Source organism: Mytilus edulis, chromosome 6 (assembly GCF_963676685.1).
Source record: "Mytilus edulis chromosome 6, xbMytEdul2.2, whole genome shotgun sequence".
Taxonomy (NCBI): Eukaryota; Metazoa; Mollusca; class Bivalvia; order Mytilida; family Mytilidae; genus Mytilus; species Mytilus edulis.
The window spans coordinates 39,187,940-39,211,719 of NC_092349.1; the positions used below are offsets into that span (position 1 = coordinate 39,187,940).

The 23,780-nt window shown below is 31.8% G+C and overlaps 2 protein-coding genes across 4 annotated transcripts in view; one reads left to right on the forward strand and one right to left on the reverse strand.

Moving 5' to 3' along the window:
• LOC139529081 (uncharacterized) lies at window positions 1-7,543 on the forward strand. 3 transcript variants are annotated; one of them, XM_071325334.1, is made up of 6 exons: window positions 1-112; window positions 3,304-3,495; window positions 4,145-4,287; window positions 4,999-5,149; window positions 6,015-6,480; window positions 7,374-7,543. In XM_071325334.1, the coding sequence occupies exons 1-6, from the start codon at window positions 108-110 to the stop codon at window positions 7,422-7,424; spliced, it is 1,008 nt and encodes a 335-aa protein (XP_071181435.1). In that variant the 5' UTR covers window positions 1-107; the 3' UTR covers window positions 7,425-7,543. The 3 variants fall into 3 exon arrangements, with proteins under 3 accessions (XP_071181435.1, XP_071181436.1, XP_071181434.1); XM_071325335.1 differs by having other exon boundaries at window positions 98-213; XM_071325333.1 differs by lacking the exon at window positions 1-112 and adding an exon at window positions 2,836-2,915.
• The window catches only part of LOC139529078 (lactase/phlorizin hydrolase-like), a 27,189-nt gene continuing 9,497 nt past the window's right edge, over window positions 6,089-23,780 (reverse strand). Inside the window, exons 2-16 of the mRNA XM_071325330.1 lie at window positions 21,114-21,241; window positions 20,566-20,823; window positions 19,758-19,941; window positions 17,976-18,215; window positions 17,388-17,514; window positions 16,241-16,422; window positions 15,681-15,905; window positions 15,074-15,178; window positions 14,269-14,396; window positions 13,429-13,686; window positions 12,742-12,925; window positions 11,835-12,074; window positions 11,518-11,647; window positions 10,127-10,311; window positions 6,089-8,692 (exon numbers count right to left, since the gene is read on the reverse strand). Coding sequence (XP_071181431.1) covers window positions 8,493-8,692; window positions 10,127-10,311; window positions 11,518-11,647; window positions 11,835-12,074; window positions 12,742-12,925; window positions 13,429-13,686; window positions 14,269-14,396; window positions 15,074-15,178; window positions 15,681-15,905; window positions 16,241-16,422; window positions 17,388-17,514; window positions 17,976-18,215; window positions 19,758-19,941; window positions 20,566-20,823; window positions 21,114-21,241 — 2,774 coding nt within the window. The 3' untranslated portion in view covers window positions 6,089-8,492. The remainder of the gene's footprint in view (window positions 8,693-10,126; window positions 10,312-11,517; window positions 11,648-11,834; window positions 12,075-12,741; window positions 12,926-13,428; window positions 13,687-14,268; window positions 14,397-15,073; window positions 15,179-15,680; window positions 15,906-16,240; window positions 16,423-17,387; window positions 17,515-17,975; window positions 18,216-19,757; window positions 19,942-20,565; window positions 20,824-21,113; window positions 21,242-23,780) is intronic.

The following is a 23,780-nucleotide window of genomic DNA, read 5'->3' on the forward strand; positions in this document are numbered from 1 at the left end:
ATTTAGTAAACAAAGTAATTAAAATTTCGTGTTTTAAGATCAACACAGTCATGAAATAATTAGCCTTTTCATTAAAATTCAGTTCACATCTCAAAAGCACGAGGTACATGCTGTAAGTCAGATTTATTACCTTAGAATTCTAATTGACATCGTATTCAAAGAAAGTTAATTGAATCATTAGTATAAATGTAAAGAGGATTTAATTCAGAATTGGTATGTTTTTTCGTTTATTTCAAAGCAAGCAACTCAGTCTATAGATAGAAGCTGTGTACATTTAGTTAAATTCTATCATTTTCAATTTTAATTTTACATTTTCTATTGAAGGCACATACATTGATGTGTCTAATTTCGAAATATATTTTTAGCATCTACAAAAATATAGTAAAATTAGCTATTACAAATAATTTTGGCAGTTTGCTCAGTTAATCAACTTTTGTCCATTTATTTAGAAGTTGTAATTTTAGAAACTAAATACATTAAAGCCAAATGCTGTATTTTTAGTATAGAAATGTATGGAACAAACCGTATCAGTATCAGACCGGTGAAGATTCAACATGCGTATCGTTCAAAAATTGTTATACCACAGAACCCTATGTTTCAATTTTGTCTGCAAAGTAGATTAAAGGACGATGCTATTTTCGGTTAATCCTTTTTTTGCAAATTTTGAAAAGCTATTGTTACAACAAAACGATCATTTATATGAAACATATGGGAAGATTATGACTTTGATACATCAATTTTAAAGTTGTGTACCAATATTCATTATATATCAGACTTTTACGAGTGGATGCTACTATGAACACAATGTAATTTCAACCCTAAAAAACAAATGTTTACACCAATTTGATTTTTTAAATGATCTCTCGAGAGAATAACTTAATAGTTATCAAAGGTACCAGGTTTATAATTTGATACGCCAGACGCTCGTTTCGTTAACATAATGCCAGCGTCACACATTGGCGTACAGATCGACATGCACCAGACGCTCAGAGAAAATTGAGTTAGTCCGTATACCTTACGTGAACGCAAGAGGAACGCTTTGCAATCGTTAGACGCCGCGTTTTGTAAAAGTTTGCAGTAAGTCGAAATAAAAAAGGTATACGCTTGGCGAAAGCTGTAATTCAGGGAATATTTTGCAGCATACAAATTTTCATCTAGCTCTAGCGTTTTTCAAGCGGTGTTCGCTACACGCACGTAATACGCAGCGCACGTTACAAGCGCGTTAGAAAACGCGACAGATAAGTTGGAGACACGTTTATGGCACGTTGTATACGCATCAAGATCGTATTATGACATTCAACGGAACTTGCTTTAACAATGAAATTTACATAGTGGCATATGTCATTGAATTTAAAAGACCATTTGTATCCAGAAGTAGTACACAGAATACAATTGAGAATGGAAATGGGGAAAATGTCAAAGAGACAACAACCCGACCAAGACCTACTGGTCTTCAATGCAGCGAACAAATCCTGCACCCGGATCTGGGCTTCAGCTGGCCCCTTAGTACAAATATGTACTAGTTTAGTAAAACAACCCATGATTACATGTCCCAGGCACGCCGAAAGCACGGATAATCGTCCCAAGTACGACCGAAACGCGTCTCAGGTACGTTCAAGGGACGTTTTTCTACGTAGCGTGCATTTCGTCTACGTTAGAAACGCCAAAATACGTTACTTGAACGCCCTAAACATGCTTAAAGCTCGTTGTGCACACGATACAGATATGATTGACAAGTTGAATGCGTCCAAAATAACTAGCAAATAGGCAGCGTACATTGTTTTTGACCACGCCCAGCGTACGTCAGTGCTATACCCTGATGTGTGACGCCGGTATAACTCATCAGTGACGCACAAAACAAAATATTTAGGAAGCCAAACAAGTATAAAGTTGAAGAGCCTCCATTACCAAAATTCCAAAAAGTTGTGCAATAATATCTTAGACATCCTTCGATGACCATGCACCTAACATGTAAAGACAGAGGATCTAACACTACACCAGATCCAATCATCTAAAGAAGAAGTTTCACTGGGGTAGTATTATCTTTGCTTGTCACGAAAGACGTGTCTGTTATATTCACAGTGTTATATATATTTAGATAAAATAAGAATGCGTGGTACGTTTCATAAGTCGCGATCTATCAAATCTCAGTTGGGTTCTCAAATCATTTTCTGTATTTAAAATGTATACTAGTTAAAACACACATAAGCCTTATGGGCGAAATCAATATTTAATGCCATTCAAACAATTTCTCACAAACATACGTCGCGTCAGTGTACTAAATTTCTTCAAAAACATATTTTGTAAATATTCCTCTAAAATGACGCTTACTATTGCCATTTTATGTCTTTGCTTTATGCCTGGAATTCTATAAATTTCAGAATAGAAATTATTTGAATAAACCTTTATGTAAAAAAAAATCAAATTATGTTTTATTTATATCAAATAAAATATTCAAGTTGCATACACGACAAGATTAAACCATAATGATCTATTTGTTGTATGCTCAAAGTTTCTAGGCTTAGAGGAATAATAGTGATTCATTTGAAAAAAATATGTATACCATCAATATCTGTACTTATCTAACATGTTAGAGAAGTTCAAATTAAAAGAGCACAAGATTTAGTCGTTGCACAGACAAACACAGAGAACATTTATGATCCGACTTGACACTTATACTGTCAAGTGCATTTAGAAAAACATGTGATGCGTACATGTTTATTGTCACCTTTGACTCTTTTGTCAGTAGTCAGCTGATTCAACCATCACTTGTTTAAGCCGGATATCCTTAATATGTACAACCACAAAGAAAACAGTTAATTAATTATCATTGTTATCAAAGGTATATAAAAATAAGAAGATGTTGTATGATTGCTAATGAGACTACTCGTCACTAGAGAACAAATGACGCAGAAGTATGCTTGTTTCTAGAAAGGGAGGAGGGTGTAGATTAAGGCTTTAATTATAGATTATCAAAATATCATTATTGTTAAAAAGAAACAATCGTAGTCATAATCAAAATATGATCTCTTAAAGAAGCGATACTGCGTGTCGACAGGATTAACGTCTCTTGTTCTGTTATCATCACCCGCCATTTTTTTTATTCAATCATTGTATAAAATAGTGAAATCGGATTTATAGAAATATCCTCTTTAAAAAAGTTGTTTCCATAAAATTATTATATCTTAGTGCTTTGCTTTTTATTGTCCTACGATTATGTGGGACATTGCAGAAAGTTGCATACTCTCTAAAAACTTATACCGATATATGCCACAATAGTACATGATGTTTTATTTGTTTCAGATCTGCCATAATGTTCCTCGTAAGCTTGATAATTTATACTTTGTTCCAAGTCGGCATTGGTCAGATCCTACCAGGTACTGTTCCATCACTCCCTAACCCCACTTTGGAAGGATGCCAGAAGGAGGCTGAAAATTCAAACATGACTAGCAATTATACATCAATTTATGCCAAAGTGATAGATAAATGGTGCGGGTAAGTACCATATAACTGTTAAAAATATAAAGGGGAGGTAATCACGTTAAATAGAATATAATTTTGCGCAATTCGTAACGTCACATATTGAAAAATATGTAATGTTCCATTGATTTAAATCATAAGGTTTAACGAGTACATGAAACCCTTTTTTTTAATGATTTTTTGCTTAATGATGTAGACAGAATATTTGTACATTTTTTTCAGGAAATTCATAAATGATTTTTTTTAAATTGAATTTATTAAATACAGTAAAAAGGAACAAAGGAAAACTATTAATATGAATTATTTCCAAATAATTATATAACACAAATTTAGAGCCTACTTATGTAAAGTCGATATACTAAATCCTTTTCGAAAAAAAAACAACACGCTTCTTTAACATACGAGTTATATAATGTGTTTCTTCCATAAATATATACACGTATTATAAAAAAAGGAAATCTTAAGTGATTTTAAATTTTCGACCAAATGTATCTTTCAAAGTAGCACATTCCTATTTTGTTGTGCGTGCTTTGTTAATTGATTGTACAAAAAGATATTAACTGTAAATTTCTTTCTTAGTTTTTTACTAGAGAAATTGAACAATTGCATATAAAATGGTCTTTAATTTGTTTGAAACAATTAACAATAAAAAACTTTTTTGTAGAACATATGATGAAGTTTTACCTTGTCTTGATTTGTCATTACCCTACACTCGACTGGCGAATGTTAATGATTGGTACCTAAGTATGATGTTTGACGTGGATATTGCTCACAACATTTCAGATGATATGTGTTCAAAGTATAAAGGTAATAATTATGCATGTTATTTATTAGTGTTTTACGTGTTTGAAAATCAAAATAACTTCATTCTTTACATCGAATCTAGGCACGGTCCAGGATTTGATGTTAAAGAAGGGTGCTCTTCAGAATTAGATATTAAAAGACATTATTTTGACACAAAATTAGCTATAATTTTATCATTAGTATACATATATATATTAAGTGAAAATGAGGTTCGCACTGTTTTAAAAGTGAAACTAGTGTGTTAAATTTACGTATAGCAATAATACCGATTGCAGCGCGCACGACACATCTTTCTGAAATAACTATCATCAGATAAGCACTAGATCATAAGTTAAGAAACAGCATCTTGTGTGTATGTGCATTCAAGCTAAAAGGTAAAGCTGGTAATGCCATTCCTAAGTTACCATGATCAAGAGTCAAAAGAAGAAGAAATTGGCATTAAAAATGAAAACAACACGTTATATATTACACGCGTCTTTAGCACTTTTCTGTATTTACGTTCATCGGGAACGCTCAAAGCAAAATATTTGATAGCCAAGAACATATAATAACCTTAACAGTTGAAGGTCTATATAACCAAACAGGACCTACAAAAATGCAAAATTTATCTAAGATCAACTTTGCCTGATTGAGTGAGTTGCATTGAACGTGGCTAAGCAGTAGGTGAAATATATTTTTAGCAATTTCAAGATGAATATTTTTAATTTTTGACAGATTATGCAGATGATATGGAATGTATTGATCGTAGCAGACGAGCAAGTTCATTCTGTACACAATACAACACGAAACATCTATCCACAGTAATACTTCAGTTATATTATACAAACTCAACGGAAAATCCGTATGCAGACGTGAATGCGTGCTTGTAAGTTAAATATTTAAAGTTATATAGCCAAATCGAGACCCTTCTTATTGGGGAAATTTAAAAGAAAAACCCGAAATTGCGACCAACTGAAGAAGCAATAGATTTAATTCTTGTTTGAAAAAGTATACTAGTTGCTAGTTGGACAATAATTTTTGGAACGCTTTTGACCGGGACTCGGAGTTAGAAGGTGGCACAAGTTTGTCCAGTAGTTGTAAGGCCACTACTTTAATATAAGAGTATCGAAGTGTACTTAAGTTACAAAATGTATCAGCTTACACTAATCAAAATGAATTTTATAGATGATAGTTATTTTCGAACGTTGACCCTGTCAGACAAAACCATATCAGTGAACTTATGTCAAATGTAACTGTATTGCTGTTTGTAACCTGAACTTCTTGACAAGTTATCTAAAAAACACAGAAGCAGATTTTGCTTATTGTCGGCCAATTTTTGCTGGAGTGAGTTGAAATCGTAATGTTTATTAAAATTTCAAATTTGTAACATGCAAATGTCATTAACTGCTTGAAATTATATCGACTCAGATTGGAAGGGTGGTATTATTGTTAACATATTTAATCCCTAAATTTATTTTAAACTTTTAGTTTAGTTGTATTGGGGACATTGTTACCCACACATTTCCTGTGCAGAATGAGTTTCCGTAGGATATATCCTGAAGATTACCATACTCATGTTAACACATTTACAAAAAAATAATAATACATTTTATGTATGTATACTTATTGATATTGTGTAGCCCATTATGCTTTTGCCAGGTGAAGCATTCATCAAAACAAAATGTATTAATGTTTTTGAAAATGATCTTCAATTAATATTTATTTTTTTTTTTGTGTTTTTTTTTTTACAGATATGCTAATCACACAGCAACGTGTATGACAAGACACATGAAATATTGTTCAAGGCCAATCAGAAAAATAATCAATCAGTACTATCGTTTATTAAATGGCAAATGTAAAGATATTCTGTATGAAAATAAACAAGAGCATATAAATAAAACTGCTACTGCAGCCACTACTGTGAGGAAACAAAGTTTCGCAGAGAAAGTAAACAAAATTCTTCAGATGAAGGAGGAAGCAAAGATTAAACCTGGAAATTTCAAGGAAACGATGACGAATTTATTCAGGCAAATTGATCCAGAGATAGGATCAGAAAATGCTACCATTGCCAGGGAAACAGGTGGTAATGCAACAAGCGATGCAATTACGCTAAATCAAAATGCAGGGAACCAGACAATGGAATTATCTTCCAATTCTACGATGCCAGAGGCTGTAATTCCAAAAAAGAAAAAGCCCAAAGTTACCAAGAAAGAGAAGGTAAAATCTTTTAAAGTATTTTAACAAAATATTTTTTATCACATGACTTCAACATATATTTCTTTTAAAAATTCACGACGAATCTTATCGCTGACCTTTTAATCCTATCAACACGACAGGTGCCATCATAAAACTTGAAGGATACCGTGAAATCATTGCCGGATTTTTTTGGTGGGATTTCATATAGATTGTTTTTTGTTGTTGTTTTTTTTTTTTTGGTCATGGTATCTTCTTTATTTCTGACGTTTATGATTTCCTCCTTTATATCTTCTTATTCTTTTTTTTATTATCACCATTCGACTTCATGCAATAATGTTTATAACCTGTTGTAACATTTTAAAGTGTTTTAAAGTCATCCCCAGTAGTTGTTCTTATAGCAGAAGACAAAAAAAACCCAAAGAAATAAAAGTATGTCTCTTATTTTTTATGTAAGAGAAAATCTGAGACAAGCTCTTTATAGACATTTTACTCTTGCATTTTTTTGTCATCTATGTGAATAAAGGCAACAGTCGTATATCACTATGGCTACAAGATGACTACAAACTCCGAGTTTGTTTAATAGAAAGGCGAAAGATACTAATAGGATGTGCAATCAAATATATGGCAAAAACAACAGTATACAAAACACAACATAGAAAACTGAGCAATCAATCCTAAAAACTGGGGTGATCTGAAAAAGTGTGCAGTTATTTTGTTTTATAATTAAAATAAGGGTCCGTGTTGAAGTCAGATATTTGACCTATAATGGTTTACTGTACAAATTGTACTTTGGGAGGAGAATTGTGTCATTGGCACACATAACACATAACACATCTTCTTATATCTATTAGTTTAGTCCTGATAAGTATATATATTATTTTTATATAATTTTCTCATCTCTTTCTTTTATTTAGATAAAAGCAGAGATAAAGAGATTACTGCAGTTTGTATTAAGCAATGCTTGATTCAAATATACAGAACAGAAGAGTTAGTGAGCGAAAATCCAGGAAAAAGTTTTAATTATAGGACATACAGAGTACATTTCACCTTATAATTTGTTGATATAATAAATATGATAAAATGAGGATTTTTTTTATCATTATTATGAAGAACATCAATTGTTAACATGGTTAAGAACGTTTAGACTTTTGTGGTACAAAATTTACTTACATTTGAGCATTGATTCCACGAGACTTCCGTTTGAAAACTTACATTTTATATCATAGCTTGTGATCTCTTATTATGCGAATCAGTCTAAGTATGGAAAGAGGAAGGCCTAATATTGAATAATAATCATGAATGGATTATTTAAAAACATTCCTCATGTCAGTAATATAAAATGTTGTTGAGTACTAAAAAAATATTACTGACGACGATTTTTATTATGTAATGCAAATTTCACATGGGTTTTTTATAAAAGAAATAAAAGCAGTATTATCAATCTATAAAAGAAAATGTTTCAAGTGATCAATTAACATTAGTCAGACATATATCTGTATTCTTATGTTGCATTTTGTCTCACATATTTGTATCATGGCTTCAACTTTATTAAATTTAAACAAGCTTTAAGAACGTTCAACATAGCATCATCGTGAAATCTTATCTAATATACTTTGAAGTCAGAAATGACTTTATTCAAAAAGATATTTTGCTACAACATATAATTTTATAAATATGTCAATGTATTGGGAATAAGTTTTTATGTTAAAACCTTTGCTCATATCCGTTTGGTCTTAAAATCAACTTAATTTTGAATTAATTCTCGAATAGTTTTGATATTTTATGCAATTTCAGGGCCAAGTAAAGAAATGGTATTTATTATCGTTCCTCCTTCTGATTTTGGGGACCCTGTTGGTCAAAGTACATGTACATGTCGAATGCAGTACTTTAACCTATAATTGTTAACTTTTTATATAGTGTAACTTAAATAGAAAGTTATCTCATTCACACTCGTACTACATTTTCATAATTATATATATTCATTTCTTCATGTTGTTTTATTATCAATACATCAATGCCTTATATACACATGTTTATTTGTATGGAAATCCATTATCTTTAATAATCTGAGTGTAAGTAGCTGCTGATTTCTTTGGTGTCCTGGTTCTGTTCATTGTGTCAAAATCAACATGGAATATTCCAAAATGCTGTGTAAATCCACTTCCCCACTCAAAGTTGTCCATAAGCGACCAAGCCATATATCCTTTGACATTTACGCCATCTTCTTTCTTTGCTATATAAATAAGATGTGCAATTAAATATTTACAATCCATAGAAACTAGGTCTAGTATTAATTTCATCATAAGAAATGTCATTATAAAAAAGCGCAGGATCAAATCAAAGAGAAACTTTCATTCTTCGGTGTATGTCGGCTTTACTGGACTATCTCGGAAACAGTTTCATTTGGTGGATAGTTGTCACATTTACAATCATACTACGTCTCTCTATCTTTCTCCTAACTGATATTGTACTACAGCTGAAGGCAAATATTTATAATGATATATAAAACTACTAGCCAGCAAAAGTTGAAAGTTTTTTTTTCTGTTTAGCGGCAAGCAGTTATATGATTAGTATGAGAAATCGACACGTATAGCTCAAAATATTTTACATTTTTCCTCTGTTATATTGAATCCCTCAGATTTGGCAGAGGTGACTACAGCAGTATAATGGCAAACGTCATACTTTCCATTTGTTAACGTCTTTCTAAATATGCCCAGCAAATATTCAAATAACAAGTAAGTTGACATTATCAGATTAAAATTAGGAAAACAAAATTGAATAGTTTTGACAGTGGAATTAATAAACCTGGGTGTTTTCCTTGTAGTATGGAAGAGTATTGAATACAAATGATGTCAGAATACAATTATAACTTGAAGAAGGTCATGATAATTTATCAACTTTTCTTTTGAACTTATTCATTCCTATTTCAAACAAATGTTTAGTCAGAGGAATCAAAATGCGTATAAAATACAAGCATTTCTGTTCCTTGTTTTTGACAGAATCGCCCATTTAAAAAAATGTTATCTACATATCACTTCATTCGATGTATCATTTCATATGAGTTTATATTACCTTTAAGTAATTTTTCTTATACTATTTTCCCTTATATAAAATGACATTGTTGTCAAATATGTTTCCAATCAATTGGATAATCAGTCGTTAGAACATCTGAGCCCTTCGTCTTAAATAGTTAATGTCTTAAAAATTAGGACTGTAAATATAAGCAAATATTTAATCACATTTCACGGGTACACATTCTACATATAAGAAAATGTCTATGCAAAGTCAGGAATATGACAGTTGTTTCCTTTCGTTTGATGATTTTGAACTGTTGATTTTGCCATGAATTCTTATGGGACTTTCCGTTTTTGATTTTTATTGGAGTTCGATATTTTTGTTATATCTTAATTTTTACACTATCAATTTACGCTTATGCAATCAAAAATAATGTGGATTCATTATTATTCGTTGAATACCAATTTTCGTGGAGTTCTAGGGGAACCACAAATGGAAATGTTACAATTACATTTTTTTAAAGGATAGTATGCAGACTTTGTCAAAACCACGAAATTAAATATCCACGAATATGTAAGTTTCCCGCAAACCACGAAATTTGGTACCAACAAAAAGTAATGGATCCACAGTTCTTTTATTTATGCAGAAATACCTTTTAACATTTCGTTGATATAACCATTGTAATACCATATTCTGTCGTTGTCTTCTAAAGATTTTCCGTCGTCAGAAAATCCATTTTCAGTAACATAAATCTCTGGAGAGTTGTATCTGTCTTTGACCCATTTTAATAGTCGTCGTATTCCCCAAGGGTTCCCTCGCAACCAGCCAGACTGTGACCTTATGAATTAAAACAAATGATTGCAAATATTTGACAGTGCTAACATCTTTTCTGAAATCATGATAACACTTTTATACTTTATAGATAAAAGATCATTAAAAGTTATCCCCCTTTTTATAAAGTTATTTGATTATGCTTAAGCAAGGCTTCAGTAGTAATCCGATGTTCAAATCTCGTCAATTGATTATGACGAGACTAGTCAAGGTAACATAGATCATCTTGGATGATCGCATGAACCCCAAAAGAAGCGAGACCGATTGGGTTGACAGTGTAACCGTCTCCTTTTATGCATGCATCACCCCCTATGCGTATTTACACTCAGTAAAAAATTTACGATCGATAAAACGTCAGATCAAACGACTGTATCGGTATCTTAAATCATGCTGCAAGTCAGCTGAGATGAAGCCACCTCATATTGGTCAACTTATTTGTGATAATGACCGTAAAGGAACGAAAGATACAAAAGGAGCATTCAAATTCATAAGTCGAAAATAAACTGACAACGCCATTGCTAATAATGAAATAATGATGGTCGTAACTTTTGAAAGATGTTGTAACTTGATTATTTAGACGAACTGTTATCAAAGTACATTTTCAAAAGTACTGTGCACATAAACATGTCAATAAACTACAGATGCCTTTGAACAGCGGTATACTAATGTTGCCTTTATTTATATGGTTTACTACAAACAATATCATTTGATAATGGTCTGCAGAATTTAAGCTAAAGAATTATAAACATACAGTTCTGTACCAAAATATTTAGTGAGAAATGGGAATTGGAAAATTGGAAAATTGGAATCATCACGTTTTTCAATGATTTTAGGTTGAATGGTTCCATCTGTGTCAATATCGAGGAAAAGATGAAGTTGTAAAGCTGACCTTCTGGTTTAGCAAATATATCCTAAATTTCAAGCTCACTTGGATATATTATTAATGAGATGTAAGCACACACATTGAAATGTAGGTTATTGAATGACAGAACATCATCAATTCTTTTATTTTACATTGTTTACAAATTTCCTTTCTCTGGTTGCTAGATGATAAAGGAAAACCTTATATTTCCTTTCAATTGTATATCATATGTGGACCTCTTTATATGTGTTTATGAAATATTGGTTTTTGAGGAACCGTCTCATTGTTATTAAACTTGCATTTCATTTAATTCAAAAAGTTTTAGAATCATCGAGAAATATATTACTCACTCCCTCCAGCATGAACTGTAAGATACATCAATATCCTGATCTCGTTCATAATGCGGTTCCTCAACAGACTGTTCTTTCTGGGAGACCAGATTTGTTGTATAATGATTGATACCTATAAAGTCTGCAGCTCCTGTATGGAAGGTAAAACAATAATTTAATTAATGCAAAGTAGTTATGACTTAATCTTTTCAGCATATTCATCGACCAAAAAAACATACAAATGTTATATAATGGATGTTTCTTGGGTCAAAATAGAAAATTTCAATCAATCTTCCATTTCAGAAGAAAATATAACATACCGTTTAAAGTATAACTACCTTTATTTTGTCTTAGTTCTTCATCGGTGAATTCCGGAAGCCTTGATTTAGACAGTCCTTGTTTCATACTCTTTGACTTGATCGTTCTCTTCATGACTGCTGGATAGTCACCATTTCCAAATATAGGGTTAGCAAACCATCCAAGTTTGAACTGGAGTGCCCTTTCTGCTGCAGCTCTATCCCATAGAGTATCTTCTCTAGGTTCCTTCCAATCACAGTCTAAGGTTATACCTACTTTACCTATAACATCCCATAAATATCAATATTTATTGTAGATGAACCAAATAAGTATTCCACTAATATAAGATTGTGTGAGTTTTGCAATTTAAAAACTAAATCATATCTTGAATTGTACATGACATGTAAACTTGACAGATCACACTTGAAATACCCTTAGAGAAGAATATTTTCCAATAATCAGTTTATGCTTATAAGAATATCAAAGAAAATGATTGAACAACATAACAGACATAATAGGTGAACATGACAATAATTGGAAACCAGTTGTGTAGACATAGTTCATTTAGTTGCAACAATAACGAAGTGGCATCACCTGGAGATTGAAGGTTGACAGCCTCTTTAAACCAAAAGTGAACAATTAGATCTAGAACCAGCTAAAATGTATATTGTGCTCATTTATTAAGCATACATGCAAATACCAATAATCACAGTCAGCAATGATCTAAGCAACGATTGTTATATGTAATTGATAAGACATTGCATAAATATTTCAATAGGGAATTTAAAAAAAACAATAAAACATTATTGAGACAACTGCATGTTCAAATTAACAACGAATTAAAAAAATAATATGGCATATATATAAATCAATTACTCCCAATAATCCCCATGCACCTCACATTATAAAAACTTCTATATCACAAAAACAAGCTATTAACAAACATACCATTAAAATGTGACCGAAAGTGGTCATTATATGTATGGTAAGCTTTAACATGTGCTCTGATGATGTTATGAGTAACAGTATATACTGTAGAGCCTGGTTCACTGATGCCTGGGGCCATTACTCCAATCCCATGGCCTAACCAACTAACAACAAATGGCTCATTGAATGTTATCCAAAGTTTTACCTAAAATATCAGTAAAGAGTTACACGATAAAAGATGCATGGTTTCAATGAAAAGCGAACATTCTTGTACTTTATTAACTGAATTCATTCGCAACTTAATTCAGGATACGATTAACAGTAGAAACTATTGTTGTGTTGTTAGTACATGTTGCAATGTCCTTGTACAGAGTGAACACGTGTAACAATATTTTGGGGAACTTATGTGTTTTTTAAGTAGTAAAGTGTTACCCATCAATCTATTTCATTCATATTCCAAAAAGCTGTTTGAAAGTGCACGTTTATTGTTAGCGGGCTTTGTGTTGTTCAAAACAATTGACTTTGAGTCATGATACGTTATAATGTACTGTGATAAAAACGCATTCAATAATGAGTTCCCCGTTCGTTTTGTAAATTGATATTTATCATAACTGATAACAAATTATTATTTGTATTGAAGTATTTGTTTCCAGACATTTCAATGTGAAAATAATGTTATTGCTTTATGGTTATAATCCAATGACTTACTCTATCTCCGAACATACTAAAACATAAGCGAGCATAATCGTTGAAATATTCTATGATAGCTTCATCTTTAAAGCCTCCTTTATCCTGCAGTCCCTGTGGTAGGTCCCAGTGATAGAGAGTAACCATTGGTTCAATGTTGTTTGCCAGCAGTTCATTGATAAGATTATTGTAATAGTCAATTCCCTTTTGGTTTACTGTTGCTAGGGTACCATCTGACATTATTCTGCTCCAGGAAAGGGAAAATCGGTAGTGTGATACCTTTAATGGAATCAGAAAAACATGTCTCGTATTCTTTGAAATTTGTAATGACTTACAGTCTAAAGGATGAAAAAAAGTAAGCGTTATAATTCTGTGAAGTAAAAGCCACGTAAATTCCTCATGTGTATAAAGTATACCATACTTACTACCGAATCCATAGGGATTTATTTATAACGTCTGGCCAAACAGTATTTTAGTAGATGATCTGTGGTGTTTTTTTTTATACAGTTACAAAATAAGGGCTTTGGTTGATTTTTTGTCTCGTTTCAATTGTTAGAAATCGTATTATATTATCAGTTTATACTCATATACATCTATACGGTAAAGAGTAAATGCACGTGAAAAAAACAGAAAAAAAAACTTGCTTACAAGTTATCAAACTGAAGGCAAATTTAATACATTAGAGTATGGTAGATGTATATAAAAAAAAGCTGGTAAACGTATCTCGTCTTACTTTAAACCAGACGCCTAGTATATTTGGGGAGATGCTAATGCATATATAGATTTGCTTTTAATAAGTAGACATACGATATTTTCAGACCGTATTTGAACAAAGATAAATCACACCATGAGATTACTTACTCCGAGTGACTTCAACATCTGAACATCCTCTTTATATTTATGGTAACTATCGCAAGCAACATCTCCAGTCTGTTTATTGACAATACGTCCAGCATGGGAATAAACGTCCCATATACTTGGTCCTTTTCCTAGAAAGCGAAACAATGCATAATGAGTCCCACAGAACTCTGTGTCTCGCCAGTGATTGCTGCTGTCAAAGTTAAAAGAAATGGTGGTTGCCAAAAAAATAAGTTCATTTATCAGTAACATACAGAAGATAATGAAAAAATTCAGACTTTGTGAAGATTTAACAAAGCTAATGATGTTTGAAAACTTTAACTATGAAAAAATAAATGGATTCGGTCTTAAGAACGACAAAAATGTCTATCCAAGTAAAAACCAAATCATGTGAAGATTTTACAAAAAAGATCACTGATGTATAAAAACAAGCTTTAACCACAGAATGAACATTAATGTTGACGCCATTTCGCCGACGGAAAGAAAATTCCTATTTCTCGATTCCACGAAAAAAACCATCACGGGATCGGCAAAAAAAAGCATATGTAACATTGCTTACATCATATTTCATTAATTTCAACGTAATATTCAATCTTTTAACAACAATATTGATGTATTTCAAATCTAATATCATATAATTCAACCTTTGGTATTCCAATATAGTATGAAAATAGCAGGGTTTAGGATATACAAGCACAAATGCACAACAAAATGATAAATACAATGCAATTAATACACAACCATCAAACATTTAACTATAAAGAATAAACATTAAAAAATAGGCCAAATCTATTGCAAGCATACATACCATCTTCGTTCCACCCGCCTTCAATCTGGTATGCAGATGTTGCAGCTCCCCAGGCAAAATCGTTTTCAAATGTCCCATGCATGAAGGCATCTCTATCAACTATATCTATATTTAAGACATTTCAATCTTAATCATGAAGTTGTTAAATAAGTGGCGATCAAATAAATGAATATCTATAATTCTTATAAGTCATGCATAAAAGTTCGTAAAATACAGTCGCCTTTTATTTCGGATGATTCACTTTCAACATAATTGCGGTCCGTAGACCGAAAACGTACCATACTAAATGTACTTCTCCACTCTTTCTCAATTACGTCTGTAGTTATCAATCTGAATTTTAAGTTTATTCCTCAGACAAAGGGTGAATTTACACATTCATTGTTTTTCATGTTTATATTTTTAACTTCCTTTATATTCGACAGTTGCATTGAACATTTTCAATTTGATATTTTGATTAAGTTTCCATTTGTTTACTTTTATGCGTTCTCTTTCTCTGGAACATTTGTTTTCTTTATAGCCATTAAATATATACATGCGTTCATCAGAGAAAGACATCGATATATCAGGACAATCTAAGATCTTTGTTTTACTTTTATCCATTCATTACCTTGTCGTACATATCTCATATCCCAATTTCTTGGAAATCCGTTATATTTCACCAGATCTGTGTAAAAATGAGCTGATGCTTTCGGAATTCTTGGTCTATCTGATCTTTCGTAGTCCACTTTGAAAAGTCCAAATTTCTCAGAATATCCAGCTCTCCATTCCAAATTATCCATCAGAGACCATGCTGTGTAACGTTTGATATTGGTGCAACCATCTAATTTAATTGCTGAAATAATCGAGTGGATATGTTTTTATAACGTTTGATATTGATGCAGCCATCTTATTCAATCGCTAAAATAACCCAGATTTGTTTTCTTTCTATCGATTTATGACTTTTGAACACCGGTGTACTACTGTTGCCTTTATTGATGGTGGAATACATTTCAATGTTCTAATATTTTGTTCTGGATAGTCTCACTTTTTATTTGAGACTTTTTTTTTAAATCATGGTAAGTTCTTTCAAGGCATTTGGGTAAATAAATACATAAAGTGTTTTAAGTCTATAAAGCAGGAAGATATTCGAATTGTAATCAAACAATAATATTTTTTGAAGATATATACCTTTGAGTAGTTCGTTAATGTATGCTTTGTAATAATCTATTCTTCCTTGATCAGTGAGGTCACCACAGTCAGAGAAACCATTCTCTGTAATGTACACATCTGTACTCGGATATTCTTTTTTTATCCAGTTCATCAGTTTTCTCATTCCCCAGGGTACGACTTTAAGCCAACCAGATTTTGCTCTGAGATATAAAAATGCCATTCATTATGTCAATGTGATAGTCTGTAGGTTGCATAGCTGAAATGATTGATGTGTGTTCAAATATCATGTCCAACATGAGTTCCTTATAATTTTTTATCTGGCCACATTTTAACATCGTCAGTACAGTTTGGCCTTCTTTCCTATATCAACCCTGCGATCATTTTTTCGTCCATATATGGAGATATCAAGATGAAACCGGGTGGCAAATAAATTGAAATTACCTATTAACTATAGTTTGATAGTAATATAGACTTAATCGATAATTACATAATAGTTATTGAAAAACTGGTCATTATCGTGATATATGGACTGCCCACAGGAAAGTGGTATTGACTAGAGACAGCGATAATGACTGAGCCAAAGGCGAGGTCATTATCGCTGTCGCAGTCAATACCATCGTCCTACGGGCTGTCCATATACCACGATAATGACCAGTTTTTCAATAAGTATTATGTTTATTTCATTGATAAACTATGTTTTAAAAAGGATTCATAAAATATTCAAATCGTTGAAAGTAACCTCGAGATAATGTACGATTTCTTTAGGAAAGAGTGAAGACCTGTCATAGTTTTAAATATCTATATAAGTCACTTCAATATTTGAAATACATTATGAAAATAAAGTTAACTATAATTTCATCAGTAGCAAAACGGTCATTAGAGTTGTCTGCACTAGCAGACGTGTCTTCAATTTTCTGTAAACTGCAAACACGTCTGAATCGCGTTGCGCTTTATTACGGAACGTCACTCAAACAGACAAACCACGCCCCACCGGTAATTGTCATGTAAAAGTCTGTTAACGACCGGTTTTTCGGTCCGTTTTGTCCTGTTAATGACCGATGGAACTTATTACTGAAGAATAAAGAATGTCATGTGGCCTCTTTTTATCCAAAAAGATAAGCTTATTCGTAATCGATATGAAATAATAGTCTATATTTTTTCTTACGTTTTCCATGTTGGGTCTTCTGATTCATCAGTATCAGGGTCCTGTGCTAAACTTGGCCAGTCATTATGAGGACTATTGTAAATATACCTTGATGTGTAATGGTTGATACCAATAAAATCAGCTGAACCTGTAATTAACCAAAAACATCATACTTTGCCCGTGTAATAATCATTTACAACAATGGTAAAAATATGTGTGGTTTAGCATTTTCATCCGACACATAAGTTTTTAAAATAAATTCTTCCATGTTGATAAGCGGAACTCAATTTAAGATCACAAAGTCTATTAAAACACAGACTTCAAATACATTCATACTCATCCGAGTATAACAAAAGGAAGTACCTTTTCCAATCCAGATTTCAAACATAGGACCTAGAATGTTGTTTTCTTAGATGTAAATAATTTCATGCATATTATGGACGATAGATTTGAACTATGACTTATTGTATTCGTACTTAAAGTAAGGCAATGTTACAGGGGAATTTACTCTATCTTGTAATAAATTCATATATTGTAATATTATCTATATATATGTGCGTTAATCAGACGCTAGCTCTTATGCATGCAGAATGTATTCAGTATATTCACCCTTGATCATTTGTTTCTCCTCTTCTGTAAAAACTGGAAGTCGAGACTTTGATAAGTTTTGTAATCTGCTCTTTTCTGCCACTTTTGTCTTCATAATTTCAGGATAATCTCCATTTACATAAATTGGATGAGCATAAACTCCCAGATCAAATTGCATCTTCCTCTCTGATGCATCTTTATCAGCCTGGCTTCCTGTCTTTGGCTCCTTCCAATCCGTGCTCAAGGATATACCTATTTTACCTTAAATATCCATACTATTGTTTAGAACTTCATAGATCAAAATACAAAACAAACAAAAATAACAATTAAATTTTTATTTTTTTTAAACATTTAACTTTGCCGTTTCAAACAAATTCGCTCATATTTCAGTAAATCTTCTATTGCTTCAAATGAGTTTATAAAATCTATTCTTTTCCTATTCGTTTCATGACAAGATGGATATCTATAATACTAAAATTACGAGGTCCAATTTGTCAGCCGTCATCGGGTAAAAACGACAAATCAAAGAATTCAACTCTATATATATCTAATATAGGACAATGGTGTAGATTAAGAATTACACCACTCCAGACCCTTTTGTTTTCAGCATAATTAATATTGCCAATAATTAACAAGTTCCGGGTCGAATCCGATACCGATACAAATAGTATATTCAGCTATTACCTTATCTGTAAGTTCCGCATTTGACAGGCGCACCACTAAACGGTGTATTTAAGATTTTGCTATATACACGGGTCATAATCAAAGGACTGACACTACTAAATTCAATCATTGTCAAATTGATCCCTATTGTAGTTTTATTCAGCAATCAGCAAGACTTTCTAAGATAACTAATATAGGACAATGCTGTTGATTAAAAAATACTCCATTCCTGGATAGCCAGGACCTTTTGTTTTCCAAATAATTAATATTTCCAATAACTGATAAGTTCCAGGTCGACGAGTTCAAACAGAAAGATTTGAAAGCAGAGAAAACTGTGTATCTTATAATAGACATGACTTATCAGATGACAATACCAATTACTAAAATAAGGCTTAGGCATAGTTATATACTGTAATTCAGTCACGGACCCGCGATATCACGGGTGTGTACTTGTGGGATATAAATTCATGACTCGAACTAACGTTCACACACTTAACGAAATATAAGGCAAATAGCATTGGATTCTATTTATGTTATTCATCTTAAGACAGTGGAACCTATAACATGGATCTCATACCTAACATTGTTTGTTAGATACCACTTCTTATGCATCTTAAATTGCATTAATATATAAATGTATGAGGTAACAAAGGAATCAATCAAAACTGTCATTTTTGTTGTACAATCTCATTACAAATACATGAATTATTCAAACCTTTAGACAATCACGTGAAAATGTGTGGAGGCCAACTTTTAAAGTTAAATAGAAAAAAAAATGTAGGAGTAACAGTTTTGATAAAAAAAAAAAAAAAGACCAAACGATTAAATATCCCGAGAAGATTTTTTGTTATCTTTCTTTCAGTAGTTTAGACGTCTATCAAATTCATTTTTTTCCACTTTTCAGAAAATATATCTTTTCGTTATAAAGGAAAAGAGGAGGCGCCTTTTTTCTAACTAAGTTTATCGAATTTTTAAAGAAACGTCATTGTCTTGTTGAAGGATCAACGAAACCAAAAAGCCCATAAACAGGCTCGCAAAACTAGATCGGATTCAGTTTAGCCTACTAAAGTTTTATGAGAAAAATATATACACATACACGTTCATTTAAAGAGTTTAATTTTCTTCTGTGATCAAAATTACCTTTCTGTCTAGCATAGAAATCTTTCCTGTAAGTTCTGTAAGCCTTTGCATGTGCTCTTATCAGGTTGTGATTAACTACATAGGGTCCTGTGGCCGGTTTGTAAACACCTGGAGCAAAGACAGCCGTTCCGTAACCTAGCCAGGATACCACACCAGGCTCATTTAGAGTTATCCATCCTTTAACCTGGTTTATAATTTGAGTAAATAATTAATATTTTGCCGCAAACATTCAGGTCGTTTTTTTTTCGACAAAAAATAAAAACCATCATTAGTAGTTACTATCTTTGTATTTGAACATGCCACAAAACTATAAAAAAATGTTTATGCAGGACATCATTTTATTGTGTCTTGACTATGTTCATTAATAAAACATATCTTCAAATAGTTATCAAAAGTACCGGGATTATAATTTACTACGCCAGACGCGCGTTTCGTCTACATAAGACTCATCAGTGACGCTCATGTCAACATATTTATACAGTACAAAGTTGAAGAGCATTGAGGATCCAAAATTGTCAATTTAGAATATTGGATGTCTATTTTGAATTATGATACTGAAAATCAAAAATCTTTAAATAGAAATAAATTAACTAATATTTAGATCTTTTATTCAATCAATTGAATGTCCAATTTCAAACCACGTGCACATATTGAACCTAGAAATGTCAAACCTCAAATCCCGACAAAAGGACTAGATGATTGGTTTCTTGGCTGCTTGAATAATGTTGCCAATAAAAATCACTTGACCTTAATAGCGTATGTGGTGTGTACTATTTGTATTATTATCAACTAAACCACAGTTTCACACCTTATTTCCATATTCTCGAAACATTTCTCTCGCATAGTCATTGAAATAATCAACAATGGTATCGTTTTCCCATCCTCCTTTGTCATTAATGGTCTGAGGTAGATCCCAATGATACAATGTCACCATAGGTTCTATGTTGTATTTGATAAGCTCGTCTATAACGTTATGGTAGTACTGGATTCCTGCTGCATTACGAGATGAAGGAGTTCCATCTGGAAATACTCGACTCCAAGATATAGAAAATCTATAGAAATCTACCTGTAAAAACACAAATCAGATAAAAAAAAATATAGTGCAGTCATCGTCGTACAAAATCTTCCATATTCAATTGCTGATTAATGCACAATTAACATTACTATATATTATTTTTGTTCGTATCAAAAATCTATTTCATATCACATCAAAGTAAATAGATAAACAATTTGCATTTCACGAGGATAATTCAATTCCTAAAAAGATAATCATCAGGACAGCGTTCTTGATTGATTGGTTGATGTCATTTGTTTTTCGTCAAATTTTAAACATGTTTTGCAAAATTAAAAACTTACACCTAAGCTTCTTAACAGTTGCACATCTTCTTTGTATTTGTGATATGAATCTGCTGCTATGTCACCATTCTGACATTTACTTGCCATACATTTATGTAGAAATGTATCCCAAATACTGGGTCCCCTGCCTGCAAAAATATATGTAAGCTTATGAAATACATATATGAAATACTTTATAGATCTAACTACTAGTATATAAAAAATCAGTTGTTCACGGGTTTTATTTTTATGATGATGAAAATGATGCAATCTTCCTTTTATATTTGGGAAGATATCAATTCAGATCAAACACGTGGTTACCAAATTTTTCGCCATTAGAAAGCCTTTCTAAAAAAAGACTGAAGTTTGGGATTTTTAAAAAGGCAAATAATAGAAACAATATGTTGTATCAAACATTGTGTCAACTGATTTTAAGATGATACTTATATTGTGATGCTACATCTTTGTCTCCGATTAGGAGATAAGCTCGACCAGCAAACCTGTTCTAGCAATCTAGACACCAATCCACACACCAATCCACACTTATAATTCAGAGCTTGTCGTTAGTTACTGTTAATTTACGTTTATTTTTTAGTACATATGAAACACATCCGATTCGTTAGTTTTCTCGTTTGAATTGTTTTAAATGTTTTATGTCGGAACTCGGAAACTTTCTATACAGTATGACCTTTAATATTTTTGAAGGCCGTTCTGAAGAAAAAAAAATATTAGGAATACATCTGATTATATTTATCAAAGGTACTAGGGTTATAATTTAATAGGCCAGACGCGTGTTTCGTGTACATAAGACTCATCAGTGACGCTCAAATCATATTAGTTATGAAGCCGAACAAGTACAAAGTTGAACAGCATTGAGGACCAAAATTTCCAAAAAGTTGTGCCAAATATGGCTAAGTTAATCTATTCCTGGATAAGAAAATCCTTAGTTTTCCGATTCATTCAAAGTTTTGTAACAGAAAATTTATAAAAATGACCGTAGTGCTGACTACTGTGCTTGTGATATGAACAATCTCTGTCAACATCCATTCGAACGGTCAGGGATATTTAGATTTTTTTTTATAAATTAAATATTTCATTAAACGATAACAAGAATTAAAAAAAAAAATTCTAAAAAATTATATTGGACATTAAAACAGACTATAACAAACACAAATACTCAAAGCCTCGAAACTGATAAATAGGAGAGAAAAAAAGAACAACAAATGGATACAAATAAACAACCTACAGTCAAAAAATGTGTTATCAAAATATTCTACATGTAAAAGAGGACCTACATGTATGTGTAAAAAAATAAATGAAAAAATTATTTGTTGCCATCACCATAATTATATAGACCAATTTAACCAGCTACAACTTGAAATCCATGCAATAGGTTTTCAATTATCATCGTTGCAATGATTCAAAATCTTTATTATCATTACATATTGCTAACATTGATAAGAAAGGCTCAAATAAATCAAACACAAATCAGTTCAATCTTTTGTGGACGTGGTAAACCATTGAAAACTAGATGAACTCATTTATATAAAGATAACCCGCTATGAGGATTATTCTTACTTAGTCTTGTCAATTTAATGATAAAAAGACGGAAATGTAATTTTGAAGGATAATGGGTGTAGGAATGGTTATATCTTACACCTGGTGAATTAGATGTGCAACATTTTCAAGACAATTTGAAAAAAATACATCATTTTGTAAAATTAACTTGATAATTTCAACTGCTTAAACACCGATTCCCAATTATATCAAAGTTATTCTAAACTTTTCATAAATTTGCTGATAACATTAAACTGATTAATCCAATTCAAGTGCAGTATTTGTCACAACAATAAAAAAAAAAAAACACAAAATATCCCCGATAAGAAGCTTGACTTATTGAAAGGTCATTCAAATCTTTTTGTATATTAGCAAATATGGCATTCAAAGGAGGGTAAATCTGTCTGTTTTGGTAAGTATTCCGTTTCTTGAACTTTCGAGAGTTCAATTACTGTATCAAATAACAACGTTGGTTGTTCATGATGGGATATTTACTATTTGGTCAATACTTTTGACCTTGCAAAATGCTTCAACTGAATTCATCATTTTCATTGCTATTCAGTTATGAAGTTGATTTTTTAATCTGATCCTCCAAATTAGTTTCTGTAGACGAAACAAGACGGTCTGATATAACTGAATTAGTATGTATTTTTTAGTTTTCCATCTCCATGTCAAAATTGAACATTTAACATTACGTAGTAAACTTTCACATCTCACTGAAAGTTTAAGATATCGCGTTGCAAGCACGGTTTTATAGATATTAGATTAAAAAAAATAGTCGTAAGTCTTCTTATAATCTGACTGTGATATACAGAAACAATGTAAACATTTAGTGTACAACTTTTTCTTCTGACCACTTCTTCGTCATGTAAATATATGAAAATAAGAAGATGCAGATGAGAAAACTCTCAACCAGAGACCTAATGATTTAGAGGTTAATAATTATAGATCACCTTAAGGCCTGAGCAATTTAATCGAGAAAAATAATGGTCTGATTCGTGAACAAACAATAATCTTAAAACAAAAATGATACATAGCAACAAACGACAACCACTGAATTAAAGGCTCCTTTCTGCTTGTTTTTGACAATGTAAATTAATTTCTTCACGCAATAGTTCTTTATAGATAAAA